The sequence below is a fragment of the Bicyclus anynana genome, chromosome 13 (assembly GCF_947172395.1).
Source record: "Bicyclus anynana chromosome 13, ilBicAnyn1.1, whole genome shotgun sequence".
Lineage (NCBI taxonomy): Eukaryota > Metazoa > Arthropoda > Insecta > Lepidoptera > Nymphalidae > Bicyclus > Bicyclus anynana.
In genome coordinates, this window is record NC_069095.1 from 16233384 (window position 1) to 16260013 (window position 26630).

The 26630-nt window shown below is 35.6% G+C and overlaps 6 protein-coding genes across 6 annotated transcripts in view; 3 read left to right on the forward strand and 3 right to left on the reverse strand.

The window, feature by feature from the left end:
• The first annotated feature begins 247 nt into the window (after nt 1–247).
• LOC112058057 (LYR motif-containing protein 2) lies at nt 248–1478 on the forward strand. The gene is made up of 2 exons (XM_052885216.1): nt 248–495; nt 925–1478. The coding sequence occupies exons 1-2, from the start codon at nt 454–456 to the stop codon at nt 1144–1146; spliced, it is 264 nt and encodes an 87-aa protein (XP_052741176.1). The 5' UTR covers nt 248–453; the 3' UTR covers nt 1147–1478.
• Nucleotides 1479–1649: 171 nt separating this feature from the next.
• LOC112058056 (membrane-bound transcription factor site-2 protease) lies at nt 1650–4020 on the reverse strand. The gene is made up of 2 exons (XM_024098722.2): nt 3818–4020; nt 1650–3670 (listed from the first exon to the last, which is right to left on the reverse strand). Exons 1-2 carry the CDS (start codon nt 3890–3892, stop codon nt 2252–2254), a joined length of 1494 nt encoding a protein of 497 aa, XP_023954490.1. The 5' UTR covers nt 3893–4020; the 3' UTR covers nt 1650–2251.
• A 356-nt stretch (nt 4021–4376) lies between these two features.
• On the forward strand, nt 4377–14568 carry LOC112058058 (transmembrane protein 39A). The gene is made up of 8 exons (XM_052885217.1): nt 4377–4720; nt 5167–5439; nt 6102–6241; nt 6758–6856; nt 8162–8384; nt 8949–9105; nt 9466–9614; nt 11055–14568. Exons 1-8 carry the CDS (start codon nt 4481–4483, stop codon nt 11301–11303), a joined length of 1530 nt encoding a protein of 509 aa, XP_052741177.1. The 5' UTR covers nt 4377–4480; the 3' UTR covers nt 11304–14568.
• LOC112058110 (probable cysteine--tRNA ligase, mitochondrial) lies at nt 14225–16965 on the reverse strand. The gene has a single exon (XM_024098797.2). It carries the CDS (start codon nt 16756–16758, stop codon nt 15232–15234), a length of 1527 nt encoding a protein of 508 aa, XP_023954565.2. The 5' UTR covers nt 16759–16965; the 3' UTR covers nt 14225–15231.
• A 352-nt stretch (nt 16966–17317) lies between these two features.
• On the forward strand, nt 17318–19552 carry LOC112058111 (cytochrome c oxidase assembly factor 5). The gene is made up of 3 exons (XM_024098798.2): nt 17318–17568; nt 18549–18644; nt 19415–19552. The coding sequence occupies exons 1-3, from the start codon at nt 17461–17463 to the stop codon at nt 19454–19456; spliced, it is 246 nt and encodes an 81-aa protein (XP_023954566.1). The 5' UTR covers nt 17318–17460; the 3' UTR covers nt 19457–19552.
• Nucleotides 19553–20574: 1022 nt separating this feature from the next.
• Nucleotides 20575–26630, reverse strand: part of LOC112058059 (uncharacterized) — a 53396-nt gene continuing 47340 nt past the window's right edge. Inside the window, exon 5 of the mRNA XM_052885218.1 lies at nt 20575–26591. Within this exon, the coding sequence (XP_052741178.1) occupies nt 26319–26591 (273 nt within the window). The 3' untranslated portion in view covers nt 20575–26318. The remainder of the gene's footprint in view (nt 26592–26630) is intronic.

The following is a 26630-nucleotide window of genomic DNA, read 5'->3' on the forward strand; positions in this document are numbered from 1 at the left end:
ATTGGTAAATTTGTTCATTGTCAACACGTATGATTTCAAAAAATCTGAATCTTCAGATAAAAACGTAGTATTTTGTCTGTATTAAATATAGACTTTTGAAACATATGACAGCATATTATTTCTAAATTATTATGAATTTATATTTTTTAGGGGGACAACTCAATAATTAAGGCGATTTTAGGGGTTTTTGACACCAACTTTAGGGATAAATATTTTGGAGAGTTGGTAACACTGTTGTCAATGTCAATTGTGGTCAATCAATTGTCAACTGTCAAGTCAAGTTTTGTTGTTGTGTTGTTGGTGATAATATTAGAGCATTAGAGAGAAATTGATATTATTTGGTAATTTTAACAGATAGATTGCGTTTAACTAAGTTTGGTAAACATAATGTAGTACACTATATTACAGCTAATCGAATAGTATTGCATTGAATACCTACATAACCTCAAAACGATGGCATCAAAATTACCAAAGCAAACGTTAAGTTTAAAGCAGGTTGGTACATTTGATGGATTTTTTTCTATTCGTTCGATTGGGAAAGCTTGGCTTTAATCTTAATAAATGATAAATATTTATTCAGTTGACAATGGAAGTGTAATAAAGTATGCCAGTTTGGCATACTTAACACTCTATAACAAGGTTTGTGAGCAATATCACTAAGTTCCTGTAAAGACTTACCACTTGTAAGGACTAAGCTTTATGAGTCTATAATGAACCACATTTTTATAACTTGACAGTGTGTTTCAAATTAAATGTCTCTATGTAAAGAAAGAGAGACACATTCAAAGCTGGCATAGTAATAATATTGTTACAAAATTGATTTTGGCTGCTACTTATCTTACAAACCAGACCTGAACCAATTTAAAATTTCCACATGCATAACATTTAAAATCAAATAAATTCAATTTTCTCTTTAATTTACAGTTCCTCCTACGCCAAGAAGTCCTCAAACTATACAGAGACATCATTAGGACACTGAGGAAAGTACCAGATGAAAGTACTCGGTTAGAGTTGAAGGAATGGGCGAGAACAGATTTTAGGAACAACAAACATCATAGTGATGAAACTACAATCAAATCCATGTTACACTATGGAAGAAAATCTTTAGATGATTTAAGAAAATCACTTGCATTGAGTGATAGCTAGCATTCTTTGTTAACAGATCTGTGATGATAACAGTAACATAATCCTATTTCAATTAGAATAAATTGTACCAAACAGAAATAAATTATTAAATGTTGCTATAACCACCATATACCACAAATATTTATTTAGAAAATAATAAATATTTTTATAATGTTATCTTCTTCCTGAAACCAGTCAGTCAGTTTATTATCTTCCGAAAAACGTGTTTAAGAGTTACTATAATCCCTGTTTCCCTTGAAAGTTCATGAGTGTCACAAATTATATCTCAGTTAAAATTGTATATTTTGATAAATTTAAATCTACAAACATTGCTTACTTGTTAAATTAAATCTTCCAAAAATAATTGAAGATTTTCTGTCTCAACTGAATATCCTAGTAGTTTTAACTGTTGAGTTTATTTATTTTAAGAAAATTGTTTAGTTATTATAGAATGTGTGTAAAATAAGGATATTGTTAATAACTTGATCAAGATTTTAGGAAATTTTGTATGAATAAATATATCGTAAAAGGAAAACATACTTTATTAAATTGTTTACCCTACTTATTAACTACATGCCCTACTTCTTAGCAGCTATATGGTTTATTTACAAATGTATTCTATATACTATATGTAATCTATTTTAATAACATTTAAAATGCAAAGATTGTAGGCTGAATTCTACCAAGATCTAACTTTCTGTTATTTTAGGTGTCATGAGGAGAAATACTGATCAGTCAACCTGGCAGATATTTTATACAATTGAAAGCAATTATTAGAAGCATTAATTTTATGACATACTAACATTATGATACTACTACAAGGTAGACCATACCGACTCTTAAATCTATGATTACGAGTATATTAGTTCATTTTGATCTCAGTTAAATTATGGTTACTCAATTTGGTAACTAAATTCGGTTCTGCCCTTCCAAAGAGGTAGTAGTGACTACAATCAAACTTACCATTTGAAAAGTGCTTGTAAACTAAGCATACTTGAAATAAAGGAAAATCGAATTGAAATTTGTGAATTAAATTTAAAAAAAATTAAATTTCCTTTAGTATTTGCTGCCTTGGATTGCAGTATTTAACAATTAGAATATGAAAAATACCAAGTTCCTTGCCTTCCTAATAATAATTATCAATAAATATTGCTTTATAAAATAAGTACAATAAAATTGGCACTGTTATACCTGTACCAACAACCACTGTAAATACTGTGAAGAATGTTATAAAGTCCCCATTCTTATTCAAATATAATGCTAACCACTGAATCATATTTCTAGCTATATGATGACCATCGGTACCATAACATGGCAGTACATTCAAAAGTCCTATACCTAAGGAAAATATAAAAATGTAACGTAAAAGCTTTTCAAACTGCATAGGTGAGAAAAATGAAATTATAGCACTTCTGGGGAAATACTGATCAACAAAAACTGTTTTGTGCAAATCGTACGGTAATCCCAAATATAACACTGCATGATTGTCTTTCCTTTCAATGATTAGAAGATATGTTTGATTGTTTAAAGACGGTTTTAAACAATGCATGTTTCTTGGGCATGTATACCCATTTGCTTCTGTGCATTTAGTTAGTTTACTCTTAACCATATCTCTGGGTTTCAGACAGGAATACTGTCCTGCCAGAACAGTATCCACTACAGACTTAGGTTCCATATACTCAAAGCAGAAGCTGTACAAATCATCCTTTCGGCAACATTCAACAACATCATTTTCCTTGATAGTCTCCATCATTATTTCATCATTCTGCGCTATATATTCTGCACTTGTACAGATGCCGTAACGATCGTGAGCCACGTGAAGGCAGTATGACCAGTCCTTTGCATTCTTTATTGGACAACCATTTATAGATAATATGACATCACTGTCTTCCAATCCTCTGGGATTCTTTAATGGTGAATCACTTGTAAACCCTGTTACCCTAACTCCAATATCAGTTTTGTAAGCTATGCTAAATAGTATTGGTGCAGAGAAAAACAGCAGCATGGCTATAAATGCCAAGGCAATATTATGCCAAACACCGGCACAGTATATTTTAAGTCTTTTCGTTATGCTCAGGCTATTCAAATGTTCTGTGTTGAGTTCTACAAATGCTATTGGTATTATTGCAAAGACATACACTCCAACTGTGAGGAGTTGCACATCTTCTTGTGCTGCAGCGGCTGCATGTCCAAGTTCATGGAATATGGAGCTGAAACCAATAGCCATAAAGTATACCCAGAAATCTGAAGCTGGTATATTGACGCCGGGCAACATTGCCTTCACTTCCGGTACACTGTTTATCTGTATGGACTCATGGAAATGCTCGAAAATAAAATTCAGCAGGGTCCATATAGCGAACGGTAAAAATAGTGCTATTGCAAAAATAAAACCGAAGTTGAACCATTTTCGCAAAACGCGCGTTAAGTTCTTGCTCCATCTGTATATAAATCTGTTGAATGCTGTAGTTTTCCAAGTGAAATTAAAAACTCCGATTTTTAGACCCGTTCCTTCCAAAAATGCGTAGTACGGGTAGTGCATACAGCTCTGTAAAAAAAACAAATATTTGTAAATAAGTAACAAGTTTCATTGTATTATTTTTCTTATAATTTCTTAAAATTTTAAAGCAAATGTGTTGGAGACGTTTGAATAAAAGACACAACTTAAAACTATTTAGACGCAACTGAATCGCACCTTGAAAAATGAGTCAAAAAACCATAACACAACGTAAAATGCTAACACAAATGAGCACAGAACAGTGAACGACATTATATTTTATTATTTAACAAAATTGTATTTCATTACATTTCAACAAAACTTGTAAAATAAAAATCTAAACCGGCGGCGTTGCATTTAGTTTTCATTTCAATACAAAATTGAAAATCGATCAAAAATGAAAATAAATGTACAAATACATCCCCTTTTAACATTTATTATCTACGCCATAAAGACTACTTTGCTTTAAATTAGTTTTTTAAACTTATCACTTAACAATGACAGTTTACATTGGTTGTCAATGTCAAACTGATAACGTTTTGAACGTTTAACTTGAACGCAGACTTAAAGTGATTTATTAAAATTTTTGTTGAAATTCTATTTTTGTACTCGTAAGGTTTTTATTTTTAATAACAGTTAATTATTTATTACAGCAATTTTTTTATAATAAGTCATTGAAAATTTATAAAGAATTTATAAAAAACTTTTATTAAAAGTCTCCAATTACGTTCCTTGATTGTCTCCATTCTGTCAATGTCAAAGTCATGAAAACATTTTGATTTTTGAAGTGCAGCAAGGACGCATCGCGAATAATAGTAAAAATTGGAAATATTTTTAATGTGAGGTTTTATCATGTAAGTGATGAGTTGTAAAGAAAATGAAAGTGGCCCTTTTGTCGTGTTCTTCTTACCAGCGGTTGTTGGCTGTCTGACTATACTCCTGGCTAGGCGTTGGGCTAACTCGCAAGTTAACAATACGTCAACTGCGATTTCGAGGCGCCGGAAAATTATTAAGGATCCGCTTGCGAAGCGACCGCTACCCTTGATAGCTACGAGGATGGTGGCCCCAGGGGCGAAGAAGAGTTCTGGAGCCGCCAAAAAGGTAGGCCACACAGAGCGACCAATTACTGTAAGTTATTTAAAACCTTACAAGTAAACAACGTGTGTTTGAAACATCTGCGGTACAAATAAATCAAATAAATGAATTATAAATAAGTAATAATATAACCTGTGACTTTCCTCAGGTTTAGGTTGAGGTAAATTTAGTAATAAATAATAATTTATGGGCAACTTTTCAGTTATGTGCATTTTAAGAAATTATATATCACATGGCTCAAATGGTTAAGGAATAACATAATGAGGAACAAGGAGATGTGTGTGAAATCTGCCAATCTGCATTGGGCCAGCACAATGGACTATTAGCCTTACCCCGCTCATTCTGAAAAGAGACATGTGCTCAACAGTGTTCAACAGAGCCAAATATAGGTTGTTAATGATGATTGAGCTTATTTGTTGCTTTATATAAAGAGACCTTTTTTTATTTTCCAGGGCGCAGTGCCACAAGTTTCTGATGAGGATATAAATGGAAAGCGTACCAGGCCACGTCTGTCGCCTTCATCAACCACCACTGTGAATGACAACAAAATGGCAGACAACCCATTGCCACCAAAACACATACCATTCCCGTACATACCACAGGACGGTGAGATGCTGTTTGAGATTATGAGTTTTGTGTTCACCACAGTGGCAATGGGGCTCCAGTTCTTGAATCTGTACAGGACAATGTGGTGGCTCCCACACTCTTCCACAACACAGGCTATGGTAATACACATTTGTTAAACTAGCGGACGCCCACAACTTAGTCTGGATGGAATTCAGTTTTTTACATATCCCTCGGGAATCATGGATTTTTCAAGGATAAAAAGTAGCCTGTAAATGGGGCTCCAGTTTAGTGTTAATTTATTTCCATTCAAATTTCAACCAAATTGGTTCAGTAGCCACAGCACAAAGGAGGAACAAACATACACACGCACAAACTTTTGCTTTTATAATATTATTGTGATTAGTGTCACTAGCAGCACACTGACATTTCACTTATATAGTTCCCGTTCCAATAAGAATATGACAATTAAATATAGCCTATGTTACTCACTCATAAGGTAGCTTTCATTGGTGAAATAAGTTTTAAAAAATTGGTCCAGTAGTTTCATAGCCTATTTGTAACCATCAAACCAACAAAATGTTACCTCTTTATAATATTATTTTGATTAATATAAAAAGACTAAACTAAAAAATTAATATTTTACAACAAAAAGTTTGCAACTAAAATCTGCAGATTAAATTGAGAAGAAAAGTTGTTAAGTGAACCCTACATACAACATTCACAAGTGCGTGACACCACTCAAGGTCATTCTCTGCCATTCTAGGATCTTATTTTGGTTACAAGTTGATTTGTTAATTAAGTTGTAATTGATTTGTTTCAGAACTTCTACCTGATTGACCCACATTTGGTGGCATTTATAGTGATACTTCTGTGTAGAAGGCTACTTCTTAGTTTAAGCCTTGTATTCTTTAAGAGTATGGTCCCACCAAAGACTCTGCCATATGTTAATGTTGGTGTTAGGTAAGGCCATTAAAGTGTAAATAATTATTAAACTTAATGTTAAAATAATTTTTAAAACATTTTCATACAAAGGCTTTACCTAGAAAAGACTCCAATAGGCCTATGATATCCACTATGACATAATTATCTTTGGACAAAAGAAAGACAAACATAGAACAGTAGTCACAGAATAAAATATTTGTACTGTAAACATTGTTGTTGCAATGGGACAAAAATGTTTTTGATTTGCTTTCTTTTGTCTCAAGATGTGTTGAGAGGTGTGAATAACAGACATGCAGAAAGCTATTTTTCTAAATTTATAGTATGTTTATTGTTTAACATGCATATTTTAATTTTGTTTTGATATGTTACATAAATAATAATCTGCTCTATGTTTATTACATTTTAATTAACCATTAAAAAATCAAAAATTAATTTTTGAATGTTGTTGCTATAAGGCTTTTATTTATAGACTTTTTCTGTTCTGCATATTGATATTTACATTATTGAAGTTTCTGAAAAAAATTGCTTTTGCAGGATGTCTGTGTTATGGATTGTCCTTGGTGCGATGTCATGGTGTGCATACTTCATATTAGTGAAACACCCTCTTGTCAAAATATTTTATTTGTGCTATCCGTAAGTTTAACAGTCAATTTTCTTTATCTATATTTCAATAGAGGCAAACCATATTGTTATAATAGAGTCCTAAGTCATGCATATTACTGCCTCCCTTGCTCCCATCAGTCTCCATACCTCTTACTACTCCCACTCCCCTGTGTTGTCATACCTCTTACTACTCTTGCTCCCCTATGTCGTCATACCTCTTACTACTCTCCCTCCCCTGTGTTGTCATACCTCCTACTACTCTCGCTCCCCTATGTCGTCATACCTCTTACTACTCTCGCTCCCCTATGTCGTCATACCTCTGACTACTCTCACTACCCTATGTCGTCATACCTCTTACTACTCTCGCTCCCCTATGTCGTCATACCTCTCACTACTCTCGCTCCCCTATATCGTCATACCTCTGACTACTCTCGCTCCCATATGTCGTCATACCTCTCACTAACTTCGCTCCTCTATGTCGTCATACCTCTCACTACTCTCGCTCCCCTATGTCGTCATACCTCTCACTACTCTCGCTCCTCTATGTCGTCATACCTCTCACTACTCTCGCTCCCCTATGTCGTCATACCTCTCACTACTCTCGCTCCTCTATGTCGTCATACCTCTCACTACTCTCGCTCCCCTATGTCGTCATACCTCTCACTACTCTCGCTCCTCTATGTCGTCATACCTCTCACTACTCTCGCTCCCCTATGTCGTCATACCTCTCACTACTCTCGCTCCTCTATGTCGTCATACCTCTCACTACTCTCGCTCCCCTATGTCGTCATACCTCTCACTACTCTCGCTCCTCTATGTCGTCATACCTCTCACTACTCTCGCTCCCCTATATCGTCATACCTCTGACTACTCTCACTACCCTATGTCGTCATACCTCTTACTACTCTCGCTCCCCTATGTCGTCATACCTCTCACTACTCTCGCTCCCCTATATCGTCATACCTCTGACTACTCTCGCTCCCATATGTCGTCATACCTCTCACTAACTTCGCTCCTCTATGTCGTCATACCTCTCACTACTCTCGCTCCCCTATGTCGTCATACCTCTCACTACTCTCGCTCCCCTATGTCGTCATACCTCTCACTACCTTCGCCCCCCTATGTCATCATATTCACGGTAGTGCACACACAGTCTGTTATGGCTATTAGCCATATGTTTATGAACATGGATTAAGATTGAAAACTTCTGTTGTCTTCAAACTTATGTGAACCTAATTACAACTGTTTAAAGTTCACTTTACATTGTAGAAAATTGAGCTTTGAATATTAATCCAAATTCTTATAAATATAATTACAACAATAATAATTCTCCAGAGCACTGATCTACTTCATACTGTTTGGTGTGGATGCGGGCCCGTTCCTTGAGTTACACCGGCCCGGGACTCTCCTCATGCACAGCTGCTCACACGAGCCCGATGCTGTCCGTGCTGAGGTTGAGCTTCTGCGACAGGACTTCAACACCAGGGTCAAGAAGATCCTCTTCAACTCTATACTGGGAGCATATTACAGCAGCTTCGTGCCCTGCTGCTTTGCACAGGTGAGTAAAGACATCATCATCCCTCTTGCCTCTTTCTGCAAATAGCAGGTGAGCTGCCATTTGCCTGCCTAGTTCGATAACTAACGTTTATGCGTTTCACTTCACACAACTAACTGTGAAACTGTGAAAGTAAAACTGCTTTCAAAAATTTATAATAGAAGCAGTTTGTTCTTCTAAATCTTGGGTCAGAATTACTTTACTCTATAAGTTCCTACTGCGCTTGTGTTGTGTCTCAGTTTAGCAGTGTTATTACTTATAGGTACCCGTAGGCGTCCACATAACCGCATCGGATGCATTGCATCTAACGAATTTTAGTATTCTTTGCATAGAAAGTCACACAAGTGCGTACACTAATCGTACGGATCGCATCGATCAGATTTTGTCTACCGTAATATTAGAAATCCGGGATGCGTCCGATACGTGCAATGCGGGCCTCTAGACATCCACCTATACCTTTATATGCGATTTAGATTAAAAATTTTTGTCACATACACCAGCGTACTCCCCAAGTCCAGTGTGTATAATAATGTATAACTTCAATAACTTTAGTATTGACGTGTACAGTCGTACCTGCACTACGACGCGGCGGCGGCGGCGCAGCAGACGGGGCTGGTGTGGGGCGCGCTGTGCGGCCGGTACGTGGCGCAGCTGCTGCCCGCCGCGCACACGGACGCGCCGCACCGCGCCGCCAAACACCTCGGCCGGTGGGCGCCGGTCACAGGTACCTAAAACTCACCACCGCAAACGAATTTTACACCAGTTTCCTTCGTCTTAAACCGAAATCCCACATAATGTATCCAATTAGTGTTATTATAAAAAAACAAAGTACAATTCAAGGAGTTACGATTGCAACAAACTTTCAAAAATCGATTATTTTCAAACACTTCTTGTATCTGTCCGTCAGGGCTGTCGTCGCATGCGAGTGACGTGAGCGAGTGGTCGAGCAGCAAGTGGTGGGTGCGCGGCGCGCGCGTGCGGCTGGCGGACTGCGTGTACGAGGCGAGCGCGCCGCTCGTGTGCGCGCACCCCGCCGACGCGCACCACACGCGCTTCTACGTGAGTTGTTGTATCTGTCCGTCAGGGCTGTCGCATGCGAGTGACGTGAGCGAGTGGTCGAGCAGCAAGTGGTGGGTGCGCGGCGCGCGCGTGCGGCTGGCGGACTGCGTGTACGAGGCGAGCGCGCCGCTCGTGTGCGCGCACCCCGCCGACGCGCACCACACGCGCTTCTACGTGAGTTGTTGTATCTGTCCGTCAGGGCTGTCGCATGCGAGTGACGTGAGCGAGTGGTCGAGCAGCAAGTGGTGGGTGCGCGGCGCGCGCGTGCGGCTGGCGGACTGCGTGTACGAGGCGAGCGCGCCGCTCGTGTGCGCGCACCCCGCCGACGCGCACCACACGCGCTTCTACGTGAGTTGTTGTATCTGTCCGTCAGGGCTGTCGCATGCGAGTGACGAGTAACGCCATCTAGCGGGACTATAAGAGTTCACCAAAAAATCAGCAGAAAAAGATAGTAGAACGGTGTTGTTTAGCAATGTGATACTAGATGCCGCAAAAAATAATCGAGATGAATAGCATTCCATTGATTCACCGTGCAGGTGCCGGGCCCATCGCGTGGTATAGAGAAAAACTCCGAGCAGAGACCTGGACTTGTGACCACTGGATGTAGGTTTAAGGAATTCCTTGACAATTGAGTAACACTGAGGGGTGTAAGGGGGAGGCTAGTACCAGTCAGTCTCCCCAACTGCCAACCTCACCTGCTCGTGGTGCACCCTGCAGATGGACCGACGAGGCTCTGGCGACCGACGAATGGCGGTATATCCATTCCCACAGGCTAGATTACGAAATGCCTCAGGCCGGTGTCGGGCAGCAGCGACACCGGCGCGAGTAATCTAGCACTGCGCTGACCAACTCGCATGCCCAGCGTGGTCAGTACTGGGCAAAACTTTGTATGGACGGCAAAAACAAAACACAGCCCCTAGTCCCCGGCAGCCCCGCTATTCCTGGCTCTGGCAGCGGTTATGGTGACGGCGGGGCAAGGGGTGTTAAGAATCTCCGGCAGAGATTAAGCGCAGTGTTGGCCGACCCCCCACCAGGTGGACTGACGACATCAAGCGAGTCGCAGGGATTCGCTGGATGCAGGCGGCTCAGTATCGTGATGTTTGGAAGTCCCTACAAAAGGCCTATGTCCTGCAGTGGACGTCCATCGGCTGATATGATGATGATGATGAGTAACACTCCCCTCCTCCGCTCGTGTTTTTCTTCCTGCCTAGCCAAATTTGGTAAGATCCTACGAAACCTCTTATAATAAAAGGACGCACGATCATCTAGAATATTTCACTTAAAAACTGGCCTATTTTGCTTTGTAGTTTTAGAATTATTGGTAAAGAATATTATACCTAAAGGCCTTTTAAAATAGTCCATATTCAATAAAATCCCAAATTCAGAGCAAATTCAATCTTAAAGATTGAGTTTAAGGTTGAATTTGTAAATGTGACTACTCGAATTGAGTGCCAAAGTTGTGTTTGGCACTCATTGAGTGGGGACCTTTTTTGGTCGCTAATTGTGCATCTACTTTTTAATAGGAGATCGATATGAAAGGCATTTTTTTCTTACGTAAACGTAAACCAAAAACAACGGACAACTTTACAGACAACCAATTTTTCTCTATTACAGTCAGTGTTTCACAATCCTTCAAAGCTGCTCTGTCTGCTGTTATGTCTACAGCTGGCGCTAGTGGCCATGCAGCTGTGCCTACTCTTCGGCACGTTGGCGTGGCACAACTTCCTGGCCGTGGTCATATTACTCTTCATCAATTACTACACCCTGTTCAAAATGTTCCGCGACTATCTTGTCGCGTGGAAAGTGTATAAAGCTGAAAATATGATACAAGACAAAAATGTCGCAACGCATTCAACTAACTGATAAGTATTGTGGACAAACGTATCTCCACATAGATGTTTATTGTTAATATATTTGTTCTAATCGATAGGAGACTTGTTTTCGTTTCGTCCAATAGGCTAGTTGACACTATTATTTAAATTGTCTTAAATTGTTCATTATCGTTATACTAGATTGAAAAAAAAATATCTTTTTTTTCGAGACGTGAATTCATAAAAATTTCAATTTTTAAATATTTTTGACAATACGAGCCATAACGCTGTCGGCCATGATGAATTTTAATTTGGTATATTTTAACTGTTTCATGACGTCACGTTAACACTAAACCTTAACCAAACGGAGTGTTTGACAAAATTATTATTTTGACGTTTATAATGACGTCACAAAATGGACGACAGCGTTTTAGACGTTTGAAAAAATTTATTCTTTGATATTGATATATTTCGGACCCTTAATTCCATGTCATCAACCCATATTCGGCTCACTGCTGAGCTCGAGTCTCCTCTTAGAATGAGAGGGGTTAGGCCAATAGTCCACCACGCTGGCCCAATGCGGATTGGCAGACTTCGCACACGCAGACAATGAAGATAATTCTCTGGTATGCAGGTTTCCTCACGATGTTTTCCTTCACCGATTGAGACACGTGATATTTAATTTCTTAAAATGCACACAACTGAAAAGTTGGAGGTGCATGCCCCGGACCGGATTCGAACCCACACCCTCCGGAATCGGAGGCAGAGGTCATATCCACTGGGCTATCAATGCTTAATTCCATGTACTACACGAAATTAATATTGTTTTTATTAAATTTGATATGAGTCAACTATCCTATTGACGTATCATTTGGTCTAATCTATATGAGACTTGTTCGCATGTCATCCAACTCCTGTATAAAGTGGTCACCAATGGATTGTACAACAACTGATGAAAACAATTTGTTTATTCTGGTCTTTTTAATAATCTAATTTGCAAATTAACTGTCATAAAATAACTTATTAGGTAGGTAGTAATTATCACATTCGTTTTCTCTCTACAAACGATCTGATTCTCCCATCACAACATTAATAAAATGGTGTTAAAAAGAAATGCTCGTTTTATTTTGCTATGTCGCTTGCAAACGAGTATTTTTATTTTTACCAGACTTCCAAAAATGAGTCTATGTTTGGCTGTTTGTATGTTTATTTAAACTTATTATTTTTACAATGTAAATTGGACCAACCATGACTAAATTTATTATTTTCACTGACTGTACAATTTGTTAGTAATTTTGTACCAAAACAGTTTAATAAAACTGCTGAAGTGACAACTCTGCGTGTATACTGTGAAATATTTGTGTCTTTTTATTTCTTATCTCTGCTGAGTCAAGTCGCGGCCAAATACAGCTTAAAAATAAACCAAAATAATGAATATAGATTAGAGATTGAACAAAAATTCATAAAAGTTAACTCCTCATGTACCTATATTCATATTTTTTGGCCGAGCACATTTTGTCCAAACAGATTTCTCGAAATAGTATGTATATAAGTCTATATTAGGCTGTGAAGCGACAAGCAAGTAAATAATCTATGTAACTTCCATACTTGGAATTTGTAATTTATATAACAACTATTTTGTTTACTATGTAGGTAATATAAAAAAATTGTTTCGCTTTTAATTTTCTAGTCCAAGTACACGGAAACATACTGATTGTTATATATAAATTATAAAATAAGTGTTCCAAGATTTGTTACGAAATCAAAATACTTTTTTACTTAACTTATTATTGCTCATTTCAAACTTTGAGAAATTCAAAAACATAATATATTTCTTTGACAAATGTTTATATTTTAAAACACAATTCGGATATTATTTTAATTATGTACTTAAATGATTGCGACCTGGTTCTTATTTTGAGTGTTTTGTGAAAAAAATAACTAGCCATCTCTCCCTATGCAAAAAGTACCAAAAAAAAGTAATATCAATTGGATACCCAAATTCGAATTTACTAACTTACCTGCAAAACTAGTAGGTGTACATTGCATAGAAAGATATCCTAACTGATATTATAAATGTGAATGTGACTTTGTTTGTTACACTTTCATGGCGAAACGATAAAACCAATTAAAAAAGTTTGTGTCAGCTCCGAAGCACGAATGGAGTTTACTCATTCCGATCGACTGTCTAAATAGGTGTATGTTGCCTCGCAGTACACACTATGTACGTCTCAATACTAACGCCACAAAAAGTGAAAAGTGCGCAGGCGAGGAGCATACGCACGTACGGTGAAAGGTGCGCAGAAAAGGTTGCGCACAAAAACGTAAAACGCTGTCAGTCGTTCATCTAATTTTACTGCCCGTATTTTTTTTAATACCGGGGGCTACATAATATGAAAAATCGATTCATAAGGAATAAACTCCAAAAAGATATTTCTAAATAGACGGAAAAAAATATGCTTAATTGTAGGACGTCAGTAATTTTATCTGAGTAAAATTGTTTTGCTATAGATTTTGGCGGAATAAAAGTAGCTGGTATGTAATCCAGGGTAAAATCCATCTGTAATAGAAATCCATTTGTAGTTTGCAAATATGAGTAACTAGCTAACGCTGCGCGGTTTCACCCGCGTGGTTTCCGTTCCCGTAGGAGAACGGAGATAATATATAGCCTATAGCCTTCCTCGATAAATGGGCACTGAAAGAAAGTAGTTCCTGAGATTAGCGCGTTCAATCAAACAAACAAACAAACTCTTCAGCTTTATAATTATAATATTAGTATAGACTAGCGGCCGCCCGCGACTTCGTCCGTGTGAAATTTAGTTTTGCACAAATCCCTCGGGTCGGGAACCATGGATTTTCCGGGATGAAAAGTAGCCTATTTTTTTATTAATCCAGAGTAAAATCTATTTCCATTCCAAATTTCAGCCAAATTGGTTCAGTAGTTGCGGCGTTGAAGAGTAACAAACATCCATACAAACTTTCGCGTTTATAATATTAGTAGGATAAACATTAAATACAAATAAATTAATGCACACTTTCACATTATTAATATAAGTGATATGGGATCTATTTGCCAATGAACCTGATTGTGTTTTAAATTCATATAATATTAAAGTACATCATTTAAGAAGGGCCCTATTGTTTTAAGACTCACGTGTAATTGGAAATCTTGAAGACTGACATTATCTAAGTCGTAGTTTTAGTTTTCCGATTATATTTTGTTCACAATGTGGAGATACGAATAGTTTCCTGTAAGAGCAAAATATTGATAACAGACTTTGAAGAAATGAACAAATATAATACATACTTGCCATATATTTATGATTTTTATTTCCCTATCAAATAGACAGATCACAGATTAAAGAATAATAGGCAGATAGCGCAAGAAATGACGAATGGTTGTGGTGGCCCTTCAAAAAACAAAATTGAATACATTTTTGAGGCAGTACGACACGAAGCGTCGCATCAGTAATTTTCAATATTAGGTATTCAAGAAAGATGATTTCTTATGTGTTTGAATATTTTAAACAAATAAGATGGAGTATTTTTCATTGGTAGTTATTGATTAATATAATAATTTACCTTAGTGTTCAAATTTGAAATACAAATTATAAAAAAGATTGTACCTATACGCAGATGTCAAGGAGACGCCTGACATAGTTAATTTTTATAGATTTCACCGGCTTCACCATGCTGCTTGCAAAGACTTATTCTGTGGTAGGTACCTACTCCATCCAAATTGTAATAAATTATGTATTCTCATATCATTGACTTGATTGTGATAATCACTAATGATTAAACAATAATGACGGAGTGATAATAGATATAGATAAATGTCTGACTGATTTAATGATACAATAGTCATACTTATAAAAATAAAAAAAGTCATTCTATATGTAAAACTGTATATAGTAACAAAAAGATATATTTTTGGTTTTAAAATACTTTGGTTAACATAATATATTTATTTGTCATACATTTCACTTAACTAAAACCCAAGATGGTGTGTTTTTACTGTCATTAATTTGAACATTTACAGATTTCATTTTGTCTCTGACCACATCGCAAGCTGCCAACAGTTCTTTATCTTTGTGCTGCAAGGCATTCACTCTAACTGTATGCCGGAATTCTACTAAAGTATCTATTAGTGAATTTGATACTTCATTATTCATGGACTCTGTTAATTTTAAACCAAAACCAGTTAAAACGTTTATTATATACTCTGCTATTAAAATAATAGGCACAGGGTAGTAATCTGGCGTGTTTGTCTTCATTGCTCTGTTTGCGACAGCCACTAAATGAAGTAGAGAGTTGATGCAGGTAGATGTATCAAAATCCATTCTCAAACATTCCATATTCTTTTCTTCAACATTCTGTAATTCTTTTAGTAAACCGTCATTATAATCTGCATGCAAACTGTTATCATTAGCATAAACAATGACATCTTTTAAAAAGAATTTGAATTTGTTTAATACATCCTCCGCAGTAAGCATGACTTCATCACTGAATTCCATAGAGTACCTATAATTTGACATTAAGCATGCCATTCTGAAAGCATCTGCACTATATTTATTAACAATACTAGGTATTGATATGGTGTTTTGAAGGGATTTGGACATTTTAGTGTCTTTTAAGTTTAAATGTCCAACATGGATCCAGTAGTTTGCCCATTGCCTTGTGTTGTGGTATGCGCATGATTGTGCTTCCTCGTTTTCGTGGTGAGGAAATTGTAAGTCAATGCCTCCTGCATGGAAGTCTAGTTGTGAGCCAAACAACTTGCTGACCATAGCAGAACATTCTATATGCCAGCCAGGTCTTCCCTCGCCCCAATCAGTTTGCCAGCTGGGTTCCCCAGGTTTCTGACCTTTCCAAATAGCAAAATCCATTTTATTCCTCTTTACTTCGGCAGTAGGTTCACCGCCGTCTTGCATCCTCTGCAATTTACCATATGCTGGATATTTAGATGTGTCAAAGTAAACTGATCCATCTTCTGTGACATAGCCTATACCAGAATCAATAAGACCCTTGACAAATTGACTGATAGAATTCATGTGATCAGACACCCTTGTAACGATCATTGGTTTTTCAACATTCAAACTTGACATGTCCATCCAAAACTCATGCTCAAATTTCTTAGCTACAGTTCTGAAATCTGTTTTTGTTTCAATACCTTTTTTTATGATTTTATCGTCGATATCTGTGACTCCCATGGCGGTGACGAGTTTGATTTTAAAAAAGGACTTTAATATCCTTTGAATTATGTCCAATTTCACGTAGCAACACGCGTGCCCTATATGGGCTGAATCGTAAACCGTGGGACCGCAAGAATACCACGTAGCGATTGTTGGATCATTTAGTATTATAGGAACCTTCTCTTCGGCGACGCAGTTATAGACGTAAGCTCCTGTAGGATTACCGTTCGGCATGAGCCATTTTGTGTCCTTGTAAGGTTTTAGACGACAGACGTGAGTTAGTTTCCTTGTGAAGACCGGAAATAACTTCTTCATTGTTTAATTATTGGTTTTTACTACTATGTATACATATAATAACATCACGTCAACAGTTTATCAACATTTGTTATTTGGTCTATGCACTTTATGTTTATAACTCAAAACGCGTGATTTGTTTGGTAATTTTCGATAACAGCTGATTTTTGCAATAAAATGCAAATTGCAAGCGGAAGCGGCTTGTCAAGCATTGTCAAGTGTCAACTACCGCTGCCGCTGTCACTGTCAACCAAAAGTTAAACATCTTCACCACAGGTTAAAAATTTATTCAACAATAGACCTATCTATTTAGATTTTAGATTGTGGACGGAGAAACCAAATATTCTATCTTTTAATGACCTCTAAAGCAATTTCAATTTGGATAAAATAAACCGATTGTTATTGATTCTATTTCTATGGTCGTCGGCGGTATGTTAAGTGGACATTGTCAAGTGTCAAAGGCAAAGGCAACCAAACTGTCAAGTGTCAAAGACAAAAAAAAACATACATACAGCCGAACGTAGAACCTCCTCCTTTTTGGAAGTCGGTTAAAAAGCATTGGGTGTCATGTCATTACTCATTTGTCAATGTCAACCAATTACCAAGTGTCAAATACAAATTGATAAAAAAAAAAAAAAAAAAATCTATAATTTTTACCAATAAGTAATAAATGTTATAATAATATAAAATAATTCAAATACGATACGTTATTACGATTAAAAGATGATAACTTACGCTCCGGATGAATTAGGATTAGCCGACTCGTCTTCCTGCGCAGCGATACGCGCCGATCTTAAAATGTGTTTACTAAACAGCGACTGCTGTAAAAAGGTTCGTATCTAATTTAAAAAGTGATAAAACTATTATCAAATGCAAATAAATTACAAAACTCATTTGTTATATTCCAATAGTTTAGAATGTTATGCATGGTTCTGTATTTACAGTAGCCCATGCCCTGCGGTTTAACCCGCGTTGGTCCTGTTCCCGTGAGAATATAGGCATGAGATATAGCTTATGACACTCACAAATAACGTGGCTTTCTATTGGTAAAAGAATTTTCAAAATTGGTTTTGTAGATTCAGAGATTAGTCTAATACCATAAACTTTACCTGTTTATAATTTATATCTTTAATATATAGATAATATTTAAGTAGTAGTAAGTAGTGTATAAGTATCAGAGCTTGTCCAGAGAAACACTACCATTGCATGTTCCAGTATGAAGGGTATGGTTGCTGCTGTAATTATAAGCAAATGAGGTTTAAAACCAAGTAGGCCTCAATAGCTCAACGGTAAGAGCGGTCGGACTCACCACCGAAGGGTGGTGGTTCGATCCCCACCCCGTTGGTCTATTGTCGTACCCACTCCTAATACAGTCTTTCCCGACTAGTTGGAGGGGAATGGGAATATTGGTCATATTTAAAAATATGGCAAATATTCTTTTTAAAAAAAAAAAAAAAGTAGTATAATTTAATGCCTAGAGTAGGATTATAGGACTAGCTCATAGTGTTAGTCTGAACAATATTTTTTCAGGTAGGCTATGTGCATACTCAGATAAATCTTAATATATAATTATGAAAAGTCATTCATCACAAAATCTTGAAAACTACTGGATATACAAAGATGAAATTTGGCAGGACAGCAGTTTACAGATAGTAGATGTCCGCTAAGAATGGATTTTGCAAGAGGGTTAGATTAGGAAGTTCTAATGGCAGACGAAGTTGTGGGCATCTACTAGGATTACTATAATAAATAAATCTGAAGTTTGAGTAGATATTAAATTTAATAATATTTGTTTTTAATTATATTTCCAGGATAAAAAGACTCCCCGTGATTGTTTAAAATCAGGAAATTGTCCAACAGAATGTGTGCAGTTGAGGACCACCTTCTTTGAATGCAAAAGATCTTTGGTAAATATTCATATTGATCTATCATTCTACATCACATAATATTAGTGTGATATTATCATTCATAATATAATACTAAAATTATGAAGGCGAAAATTTGTAAGTGTAATTCCTTTACGCCAATGTTAATGAACTGGCTTAGCTGCAATTTGGAATTGAAATAAATTTTACCCTAGACTTTTGATGGCCTCCCACCTGGTGGTGGATTTGCAAAACGGAGCTCTTGGGTCGATCCCTGGCTGGGCAGATTGAGATTTTCTTAATCAGTCCAGGTCTGGCTGGTGGAAAGCTGTGGCTAGTTACGGTCTAACTTGTAAAGAATAAAATATCAAAAATAAAGTATGTCTCTCTTTCTATTAAGGAATGTCAGACAATTACTTATATTGTCTCGTTGACTATAGAGTAAGTTGTCCTAGATGGAGTTATAATCCTGTGGCGCTATATACGGTCGAATTGAGAAACCTCCTCCTTTTTTGAAGTCGGTTAAAAATGTGACAAAGTACAGAGAAATAGACAAAATGTTGTCCAATAGCGTCTAGTTGCATCAGTCCCATCTCTTCCATCGTCCCAATCCAATCTAAGAGAGCAGTATTTCTGGTTGCACCACCATAGCTTGAATTTTGTCTATTTCATGTTAGCGCCACTGTTATTGTTAGTTTCAGTCATGCTTTGGGAAATTGGTGGTATAACATATAATAGCCAAATCCTAACTTTACAAGACTATCAATCTATCAAGTTCAATCAAATTGAAGATATATTATATTTCTTTACAGCTTGATGCAAGAAGAAGGTTTAGGGGGCACAAAGGCTACTAAATTAATTATTTTAACTAATTTTAGAATAGCTTAGAAATAATTGATGAAAAAGTATTTGTTTTATATTGTTATCATAAATAAATTGTTGATTGATTATACTGTCTATATTATTCTTTCTAGATATTAAACAATAAATTATTTATAGTAGTAATAAAGAAGTAAGGTTTTGATATTTAACCCAAAAACTTCTTGACTGATTTGAAAAATTATTCTTTTTAGATACTAAATGATAAATTATCTACACTTATTTTATAAGAGGTTTAATATTTTACTCAAAAACCGATTTTAATTTCTTTTCACCATTAGAAAGTTATATCTTCACCCAGTAACAAAGGTTATATTTTACCTTATTAAGGGGAACAACATGGAAGAAATTGTAGGGCCACTGCTATAGATGATATCTTTACTAATATTATAAAGAGTAAAGATTTGATTGTTTGTTTGTTTGCATTGAATATGCTCCGAAACTACTGAACTTCGGATGGTGGGAGGCTTCGGCCGTGGCTAGTTACCACCCTACCTACAAAGACGTACCGCCAAGCAATTTAGCGTTCCGGTAAGATGTCGTGTAGAAACCGAAAAGGGGTGTGGATTTTCATCCTCCTCCTAACAAGTTAGCCTGCTTCTATCTTAGACTGCATCATCACTTACAATCAGGTGAGATTGTAGTCAAGGTCTAACTTGTAAATAATAATAAAAAAAACCTGCTGGGAAGCTACCCGAGCGCTATAGGCTATAATTTATCCCCGTGTTGCTATAACGCGTACGAACGGAACGCGTAAAACCGTGTGGCGTCTGTCCATCCATTTTACAGTAGACATTTATTATGTCTTAAGAGGCATTAGAGTGGACTGTTGGTCCAGTGGTTAACCAATGTGACTTTGGATCACAATGTCCTGGGTTCAAGTCCTAGGCTGAGAAACATTGAGCTTTTCATCTATGGAATTTTTGGTAAAAAATATAGTGGTAGTGGGGAAGTTAGTGATGTTAGGTATACTCCAGAGCATGTCAAGCTATCATCATTTTAAGCCCACTATTCTGCATTGGAGCATGATGGGTCTAGTGGGTCGTTATAATAATCAGGTAATGATGAAGCTGAGGGAAAATAAAACAAAAAAAATTGTTTAACGTTTTATTATAAAAATAGTTTAAAAAGGACATTACCCAAATTGGGTGAGTTTTTATATTGCCGGCCAACAAATAAAACTTCAACGATTAATTATTATTATTATCAGTGATTTAATATTATATATATATATATATAGGTGTATACATATAATATTAAATTTCTTAAGAAAAAATATTTGTTGGCCTGCAAAAAATAGTCCAAAATTGCTGTGACTGAGGCACTTTACATTCTATTCAATGTAATAGCTCTGCCTGTCACGAAAACTAGCTTTTGAAGCTAAAATATTAATTTAAATCTAGTTTGCACTTAATAAGTTGGTACAATTTACCCTCTGAATGATCGCCCTAGCACCAAACTCTTAATCAATATTAAAGTTATTCGACCCAGTTTCTGAAATAAAATAACAATTTAACAAGGGTACTGTAAATTCAGCTAATATTTTGTTATATTTATAACCTACCTAATTTGATAGTAGAACTTGGACTGGCAAACTTTACACACGCAGAGAATTAAGAAAATCCTCAAAATCCTGAACTCTTTGCTCTCAATGAGATACTTTATAAGTTATAAAAACTAATTAACTTTCTGTTAGTTTGTTTTGTTTTGTGACTCTATTAATCACTGGTTTGGTGCTAGTGACGCAGGGTACGAAATTATTATTGCCAAATATTTATTGAGCACCCTCAATTATTTTATATGAATAAATTAAAGTTTTATGTAGTGGTACGCTTATAAGTATTTTCACTTCAACAATAAAAATCGAATGGGTGCGACTTAATTAGTAAGGTAGGTACTACTTGGTGTTTAAGAATAAGGGGAAATCCGGAAAGTCACAATAATTACGATCTATTTTCCATTAGTAAATTATTAACACGTCTGATGTTAGAAAGATCAATAACATGACCTTCGGCATAAGAAAATTCAGAAATTAAAATGAATTTTGCTTCAGTTAAAGATAATTTCTAATTTTGGAAAATCCCCATTTTCGTAATTACCCCAAAGCACCTTACCCCGAGAACTGTATTACCCACTTTTTGTGTATATACTGAAATATATTTAAGTAATTCAAATCACCATTAAAAATAAAAAAATAATATTCAGCCCTCCCGTTGCAGAGTATTTAAGTGCCCAAAAACCGCATTTTTCGCAATGTTACTTATTATTTCAAAAAGGTAATTTATATTCTCTCTTCACTGGTCGCAAGTTAGCACCACTGGAAGTAGGAAAAATAATTTTAGTTCCTATTTTAAATTTTTTAGCTCGAATTTTAGAGGTCTAATCTTTGGTTGCTTGGATACTCAAAGACAGAGGTGTTTTTAATATTTTAATAGTGCTTTGTTTTTTATGTAAGTAGGTAACTGGGTACATATACATTTTATGTAATCAACATCGTGTAATAAGAGTGCGTCTATTTAGCTTCTGGCTATTTATAGTCATCTTTATAAATTGTTCATATTTTTATATTATTTTATTTTGATACCAACATGTTATTTTATTTTTTTTGATCGATTAAATTTGCAATAAATGCAAGTATGAAGTGAAAGTACTTAAGTCGTTTTGTCTATCCTGTATATAATACATATTATAATTCAAAATGACTGTGGTTTTATAAAGACAAGTGAAAAGATTCGTTGGCAAAAGGAGACTGTACGTCTCATAGACGCTAGATCTTAAATTAAATATTAAAATCTTATCTACAGTCAATCCTAAATAGCTTACGGTTTTATTAAAGAATGAATTAAAGTTTAAAATCTAAAATTTAATAATACATACTAAAATTGCCTTTGTTGATCAACAGCCAAATACTGTAACGCCTTTTACTATCGAACACCCAAGCACTCCTCAAATATTAATTAGATAAGAACATTTAGTCCAAGGAATAAAAAAATACCGTCAGCTTAGGAAAATATAGACACAAAATATCCTGGTTCCTTGTATTATTTGGATTTTAGGGTCAAATAAAATTTGAGATTTGCTTAAATTTTAGGAATCATTTAAAAAGTTCTCTCTGCAATATTAATCTTAGATTTAAATTCTAGCTACACGTAAAATTGACTAGTTGTAGCACCATAGCAAAATAAAATATGGCGTTGCATAATTTGAACTTCAAGTGCTTTAGATAGATAGAAATATAAATCTTTAAAAAAGAAAACTACATTAAATATTAAAATTAGTTTAGCTGAAACTACATAAGCGTTTAACATTTATTATTTACTTTATCCAGAAGGTTACACATCTATATGTATTGTTCAATCATAGTAGATATATTCTGTGGGGAATGGTTAAGCTTCATATATATATATATACAGGAAGAATTTTTTTTTTAGTACGGATATTTTTATATTTTGTACATAAACAAAATTTAATGAACACGTATTTTTTCTTTTTTTTTTAACTCAAAAATAACAAAGTTATCGTTAGCTAAAGTTATTTACGTTTAAACAGAATTTGAGGGTCACCCTATCGCTGTACTAGGTAATAGGCAACTACAAAATCAGCTGGTAGGTAGGTTAGCGAGCGCCCGCGCCGAGGGCCGTTGACCTTTGTGCGTTTATTTTATTTTTGTTTGATACCTATTATTTTTATAATAATTAAAGGTCGTCACTTTTGAGCTGAGTACCGATATTCCTTTCATACTTTATTGGGTTTAGGACCATCAATAATGCCTGAAGTGCATGCGTAATAATAATAATAAAAACTATGAACTTTCGATTGAAATAATGAAATACAAATGATGATTATTATTACGCAAACTTTTGCATTAAAGGCGTATTTAAAAAATTGTAATCAGCATATTTACATTAATCAATGATATCTACTTACTAAGTTTGTTTTTGTTAATTTGAAAATTTTAATCACTTAACAATTGTTCGAAATCAAGTCCATTCCTTTCAAGGCACAACCGAGCACGTTTTAATAAAATTTTCATTTAGTTTATTTAAAACACTTGTTTCTCACATTAGGCACTGCGGGGTTCAGGATTCCTTGGGCTTGTGGCCTAGGAACACTCACTCGTACATTGTGCAAGCTGCACGAAGGCGTTCATTGCTGAGCAAATACACTCGACCCATTTCGTAATAGTCGCGATTTGAAAATCCCGACATAGTAAATGAGCAAACGACGGCAGATTGTCTGTCACTGGTCGCCCATCGGCAATTCGGTAGGCGTCCTCAGGGATTTTTCGATCCCCTCACCTCTGCCACCCCCGTCAGTCGAAGCCGAAGCGATATGCCTACGGCCGGTATTTCTTTGTCGGCGTCTTACAAAGTGCCGCCAGCATTTGCGCAGTTTGTTTGGTAATGTGTCCATTATTTTGTTATTTCTGAGACATAAATTGATAAAAAAAAAAATACATAAAATGTATCGAACTGTTTGTAGATTTATGTTCTATTAATGATACTGAACCACGAAAAAAAATATCGGTACTAAAGTCCGAATCACCCTGTATATATACATATATATATATGAAGCTTAACCATATATATAAGAAGTAATTGGCGATTATGGTACTTGCAAGGTTAATCTTTCTCAAAAAAATACATTAAACTATTATACCTGAACAAATATAATTTCAAACTAAATTTTTTTTTAAATTCTAATTTCGACTGTAATACAACCTACGATTTCATCTTAAATGTTAGTAAATAAAATTTTTTTCTTTCTCCTATTAATATTAATATATTATTATTCTTATTATTTATCATATGAAAAGTCGCCGTATTTTTAAGCGTTTCAAGCCAATTTATATGTGCGTAGAAATTTATTTTAATAAATACAATCTTTTATTTTTTATAAACTATTTTTTGAATCACATTTTTTATTAATACTTAGTACCTGACTTTGGTCTTACTTAAACATTCTGACTTAGTTATTAAAAAATAGAGATATTTACATTATAATATTAAAATAATAAAGTAGTGCTAATTCAACTGTACCTTAAACCTATAATAAAGACGCTTTAAAAAAAAAAAAGAGGTCTGTAATGATACAGTTGCATTGCAGCACCACTATATTTAAAATATTTAAATAAGTATAATATGAAAAGAGTACCAAAATTAAACTTAAGAATATAAACGCAGAACTCGAGTTCGTAAACAAAAAGCTAAAACAACAAAAAATTTTTTTAGTCGTTTCAAAATAAAACCGGAGGTTACGGTAATGTTCGTGTTTACCAATTGCTTTATTAAGGTGTTTAATATTTAATATAGATCAAAACAATATTTTTGTACATCCAACTTAATTTATGGCCTTGTAAATAATTTTGTTGCAAATATAGGTCGCTCATTCTGTACAAGTAGGTACATACTTTAATAAAAAAAAATCGAGGCATTTAAAATAAAGCGCGTGCTTATGATATGTCTTCGGAGATATGTTACTAAATATATAAATGAATAAAATACTTTGGGGTAATCATGAAAATGTTAATACCCCGAAAATTACGAATAGTCTACTAGGCAATATTTATAACTAAACTCGTGAGTCCATTAAAATGACGCCTTGGATAATTTTGCTGCGGAATAAATATTGGATGGTCTAGTCAATATTTGTTTCTATAATTACCCCAAAACACCTTAGCAATTACACAAACAGTTTATTGTAAAATCGCTTTCAATACTGTCAAGAAAGAATAACTTAATGGCACATTGCTTATCGCGGTACGACTTTTTACAACAATGTCGTATTTTGTTTTAAAAAACAGTTTTTATCCAATAATCTTAAATATTGAACTTGAAAAAAAAGCGAGCAAATGTAATACTTTGACGATGCAGTTTACGATTTATAAGGGGTAGCGGGTTAACTTGGAAGAGGTACAAGTGTATTCAACTACCCCTTACCGCTTTATCCGTGACTTATTACGCTTAATCGCTTAGCGGTTCGGCGTTGCCGGTAGGGTAACTAGCCACGGCTGAACCAGACCAGATTTGAGACAATTTAGTAAAATAGAAATCCAAAATTGACCCAAACTGTAAACTCAATTTGCGCAGACATGGTGTACGCTTCACAATCTTTTGTGCCTTGACTGCGCAGGACTTTAAGAATGTATTAGTATAAAAACGTCGCAAAACAATCAACAGCAAACATTGTACATTATGATTCTTATTCGATGTAAGTATTATTCGTAATAGAAATATATCTAACGCCTAACTAACTATTCAGCGAATCTATAATATTGAACAAATCACTTCCGTATCCGAAGCTCGTCAATCCTAAATTTTAAACTGGTGCTTCCTTAAATCTACAAAAATACACATTCAGACGTTTTAGCATAAAAAGATTTTAACTATTCACTTTTATCAATATACGAATCATTATGTAAACTTTTTACATGTAGCCAGGCAAGAGGAACGCTGGCCTAGCTAGCTAGAGTTTCTAATTTAAATGTCCTTTGCTGAGTCGTAATTTTCGAGTTGCAATGTGAATATCGTGTGATAACAATTTACAGTATTAACGAAAGGAGTTTAAGTATTTTTTGTTGGTTCTACACAGTTTGCGCAGAACCTTGGAGATTCACCTTGAAGACGTGGTTTATTCTGTTAACCTGATAGTTTGATTAAGTCAGTACGTTTGTCAAATACCAGACAACTATTACGGTTGGATCCGATGATAAATCTTAAAACTTGTTGACTTTCTTACACTACCTATATTCTGATTAGGTACGTTTTGAAAAAAGTGTATTAGCTAAAGCCTTTTTATGCTAAGTTCTTCTTAACCCGTCGCGGGCACGGCCCGCTACTAGAAAGTCTGAATAGGTCTATAAAGACCTGTGTAACCACACAGTCTCGCTCGCAGTGCCGTGATCAACATCGCGGCACCCGACAAGTCGTCCAACAAGTTGGCACACTCGCAGACCAACAGATACATTTTGTCGCCGTGAGACGCCACTGATTTGTGTAGAGCAATCTTCCGCATGCCCACGGAGTGCGGGAGATGGCGGTACAGCATCCTGGCGCCGGTCCAGTAGAGCCAGTTTTTTTCGAAACGTTCACCGTCGTCGCCTTCAAAAACCTGAAAAGTATAAAAGATTTTTTTTATGCATTTAAATTA

Coding starts and splice junctions, on each gene's coding strand:
- LOC112058056 (XM_024098722.2), bottom strand. CDS start 3,892: ATGTCGTTCACTGTTCTGTGCTCATTTGTGTTAGCATTTTACGTTGTG. Junction 3,671..3,817: donor TTTTTGACTCATTTTTCAAG/GTGCGATTCAGT, acceptor TTTTTTTTACAG/AGCTGTATGCACTACCCGTA.
- LOC112058058 (XM_052885217.1), top strand. CDS start 4,481: ATGAGTTGTAAAGAAAATGAAAGTGGCCCTTTTGTCGTGTTCTTCTTA. Junction 8,385..8,948: donor TGCCCTGCTGCTTTGCACAG/GTGAGTAAAGAC, acceptor TGACGTGTACAG/TCGTACCTGCACTACGACGC. Junction 9,615..11,054: donor CGCACCACACGCGCTTCTAC/GTGAGTTGTTGT, acceptor TCTCTATTACAG/TCAGTGTTTCACAATCCTTC.
- LOC112058057 (XM_052885216.1), top strand. CDS start 454: ATGGCATCAAAATTACCAAAGCAAACGTTAAGTTTAAAGCAG. Junction 496..924: donor AAACGTTAAGTTTAAAGCAG/GTTGGTACATTT, acceptor TTTAATTTACAG/TTCCTCCTACGCCAAGAAGT.
- LOC112058111 (XM_024098798.2), top strand. CDS start 17,461: ATGATAACTTACGCTCCGGATGAATTAGGATTAGCCGACTCGTCTTCC. Junction 17,569..18,548: donor ACAGCGACTGCTGTAAAAAG/GTTCGTATCTAA, acceptor TTATATTTCCAG/GATAAAAAGACTCCCCGTGA. Junction 18,645..19,414: donor TTGAATGCAAAAGATCTTTG/GTAAATATTCAT, acceptor ATTTCTTTACAG/CTTGATGCAAGAAGAAGGTT.
- LOC112058110 (XM_024098797.2), bottom strand. CDS start 16,758: ATGAAGAAGTTATTTCCGGTCTTCACAAGGAAACTAACTCACGTCTGT.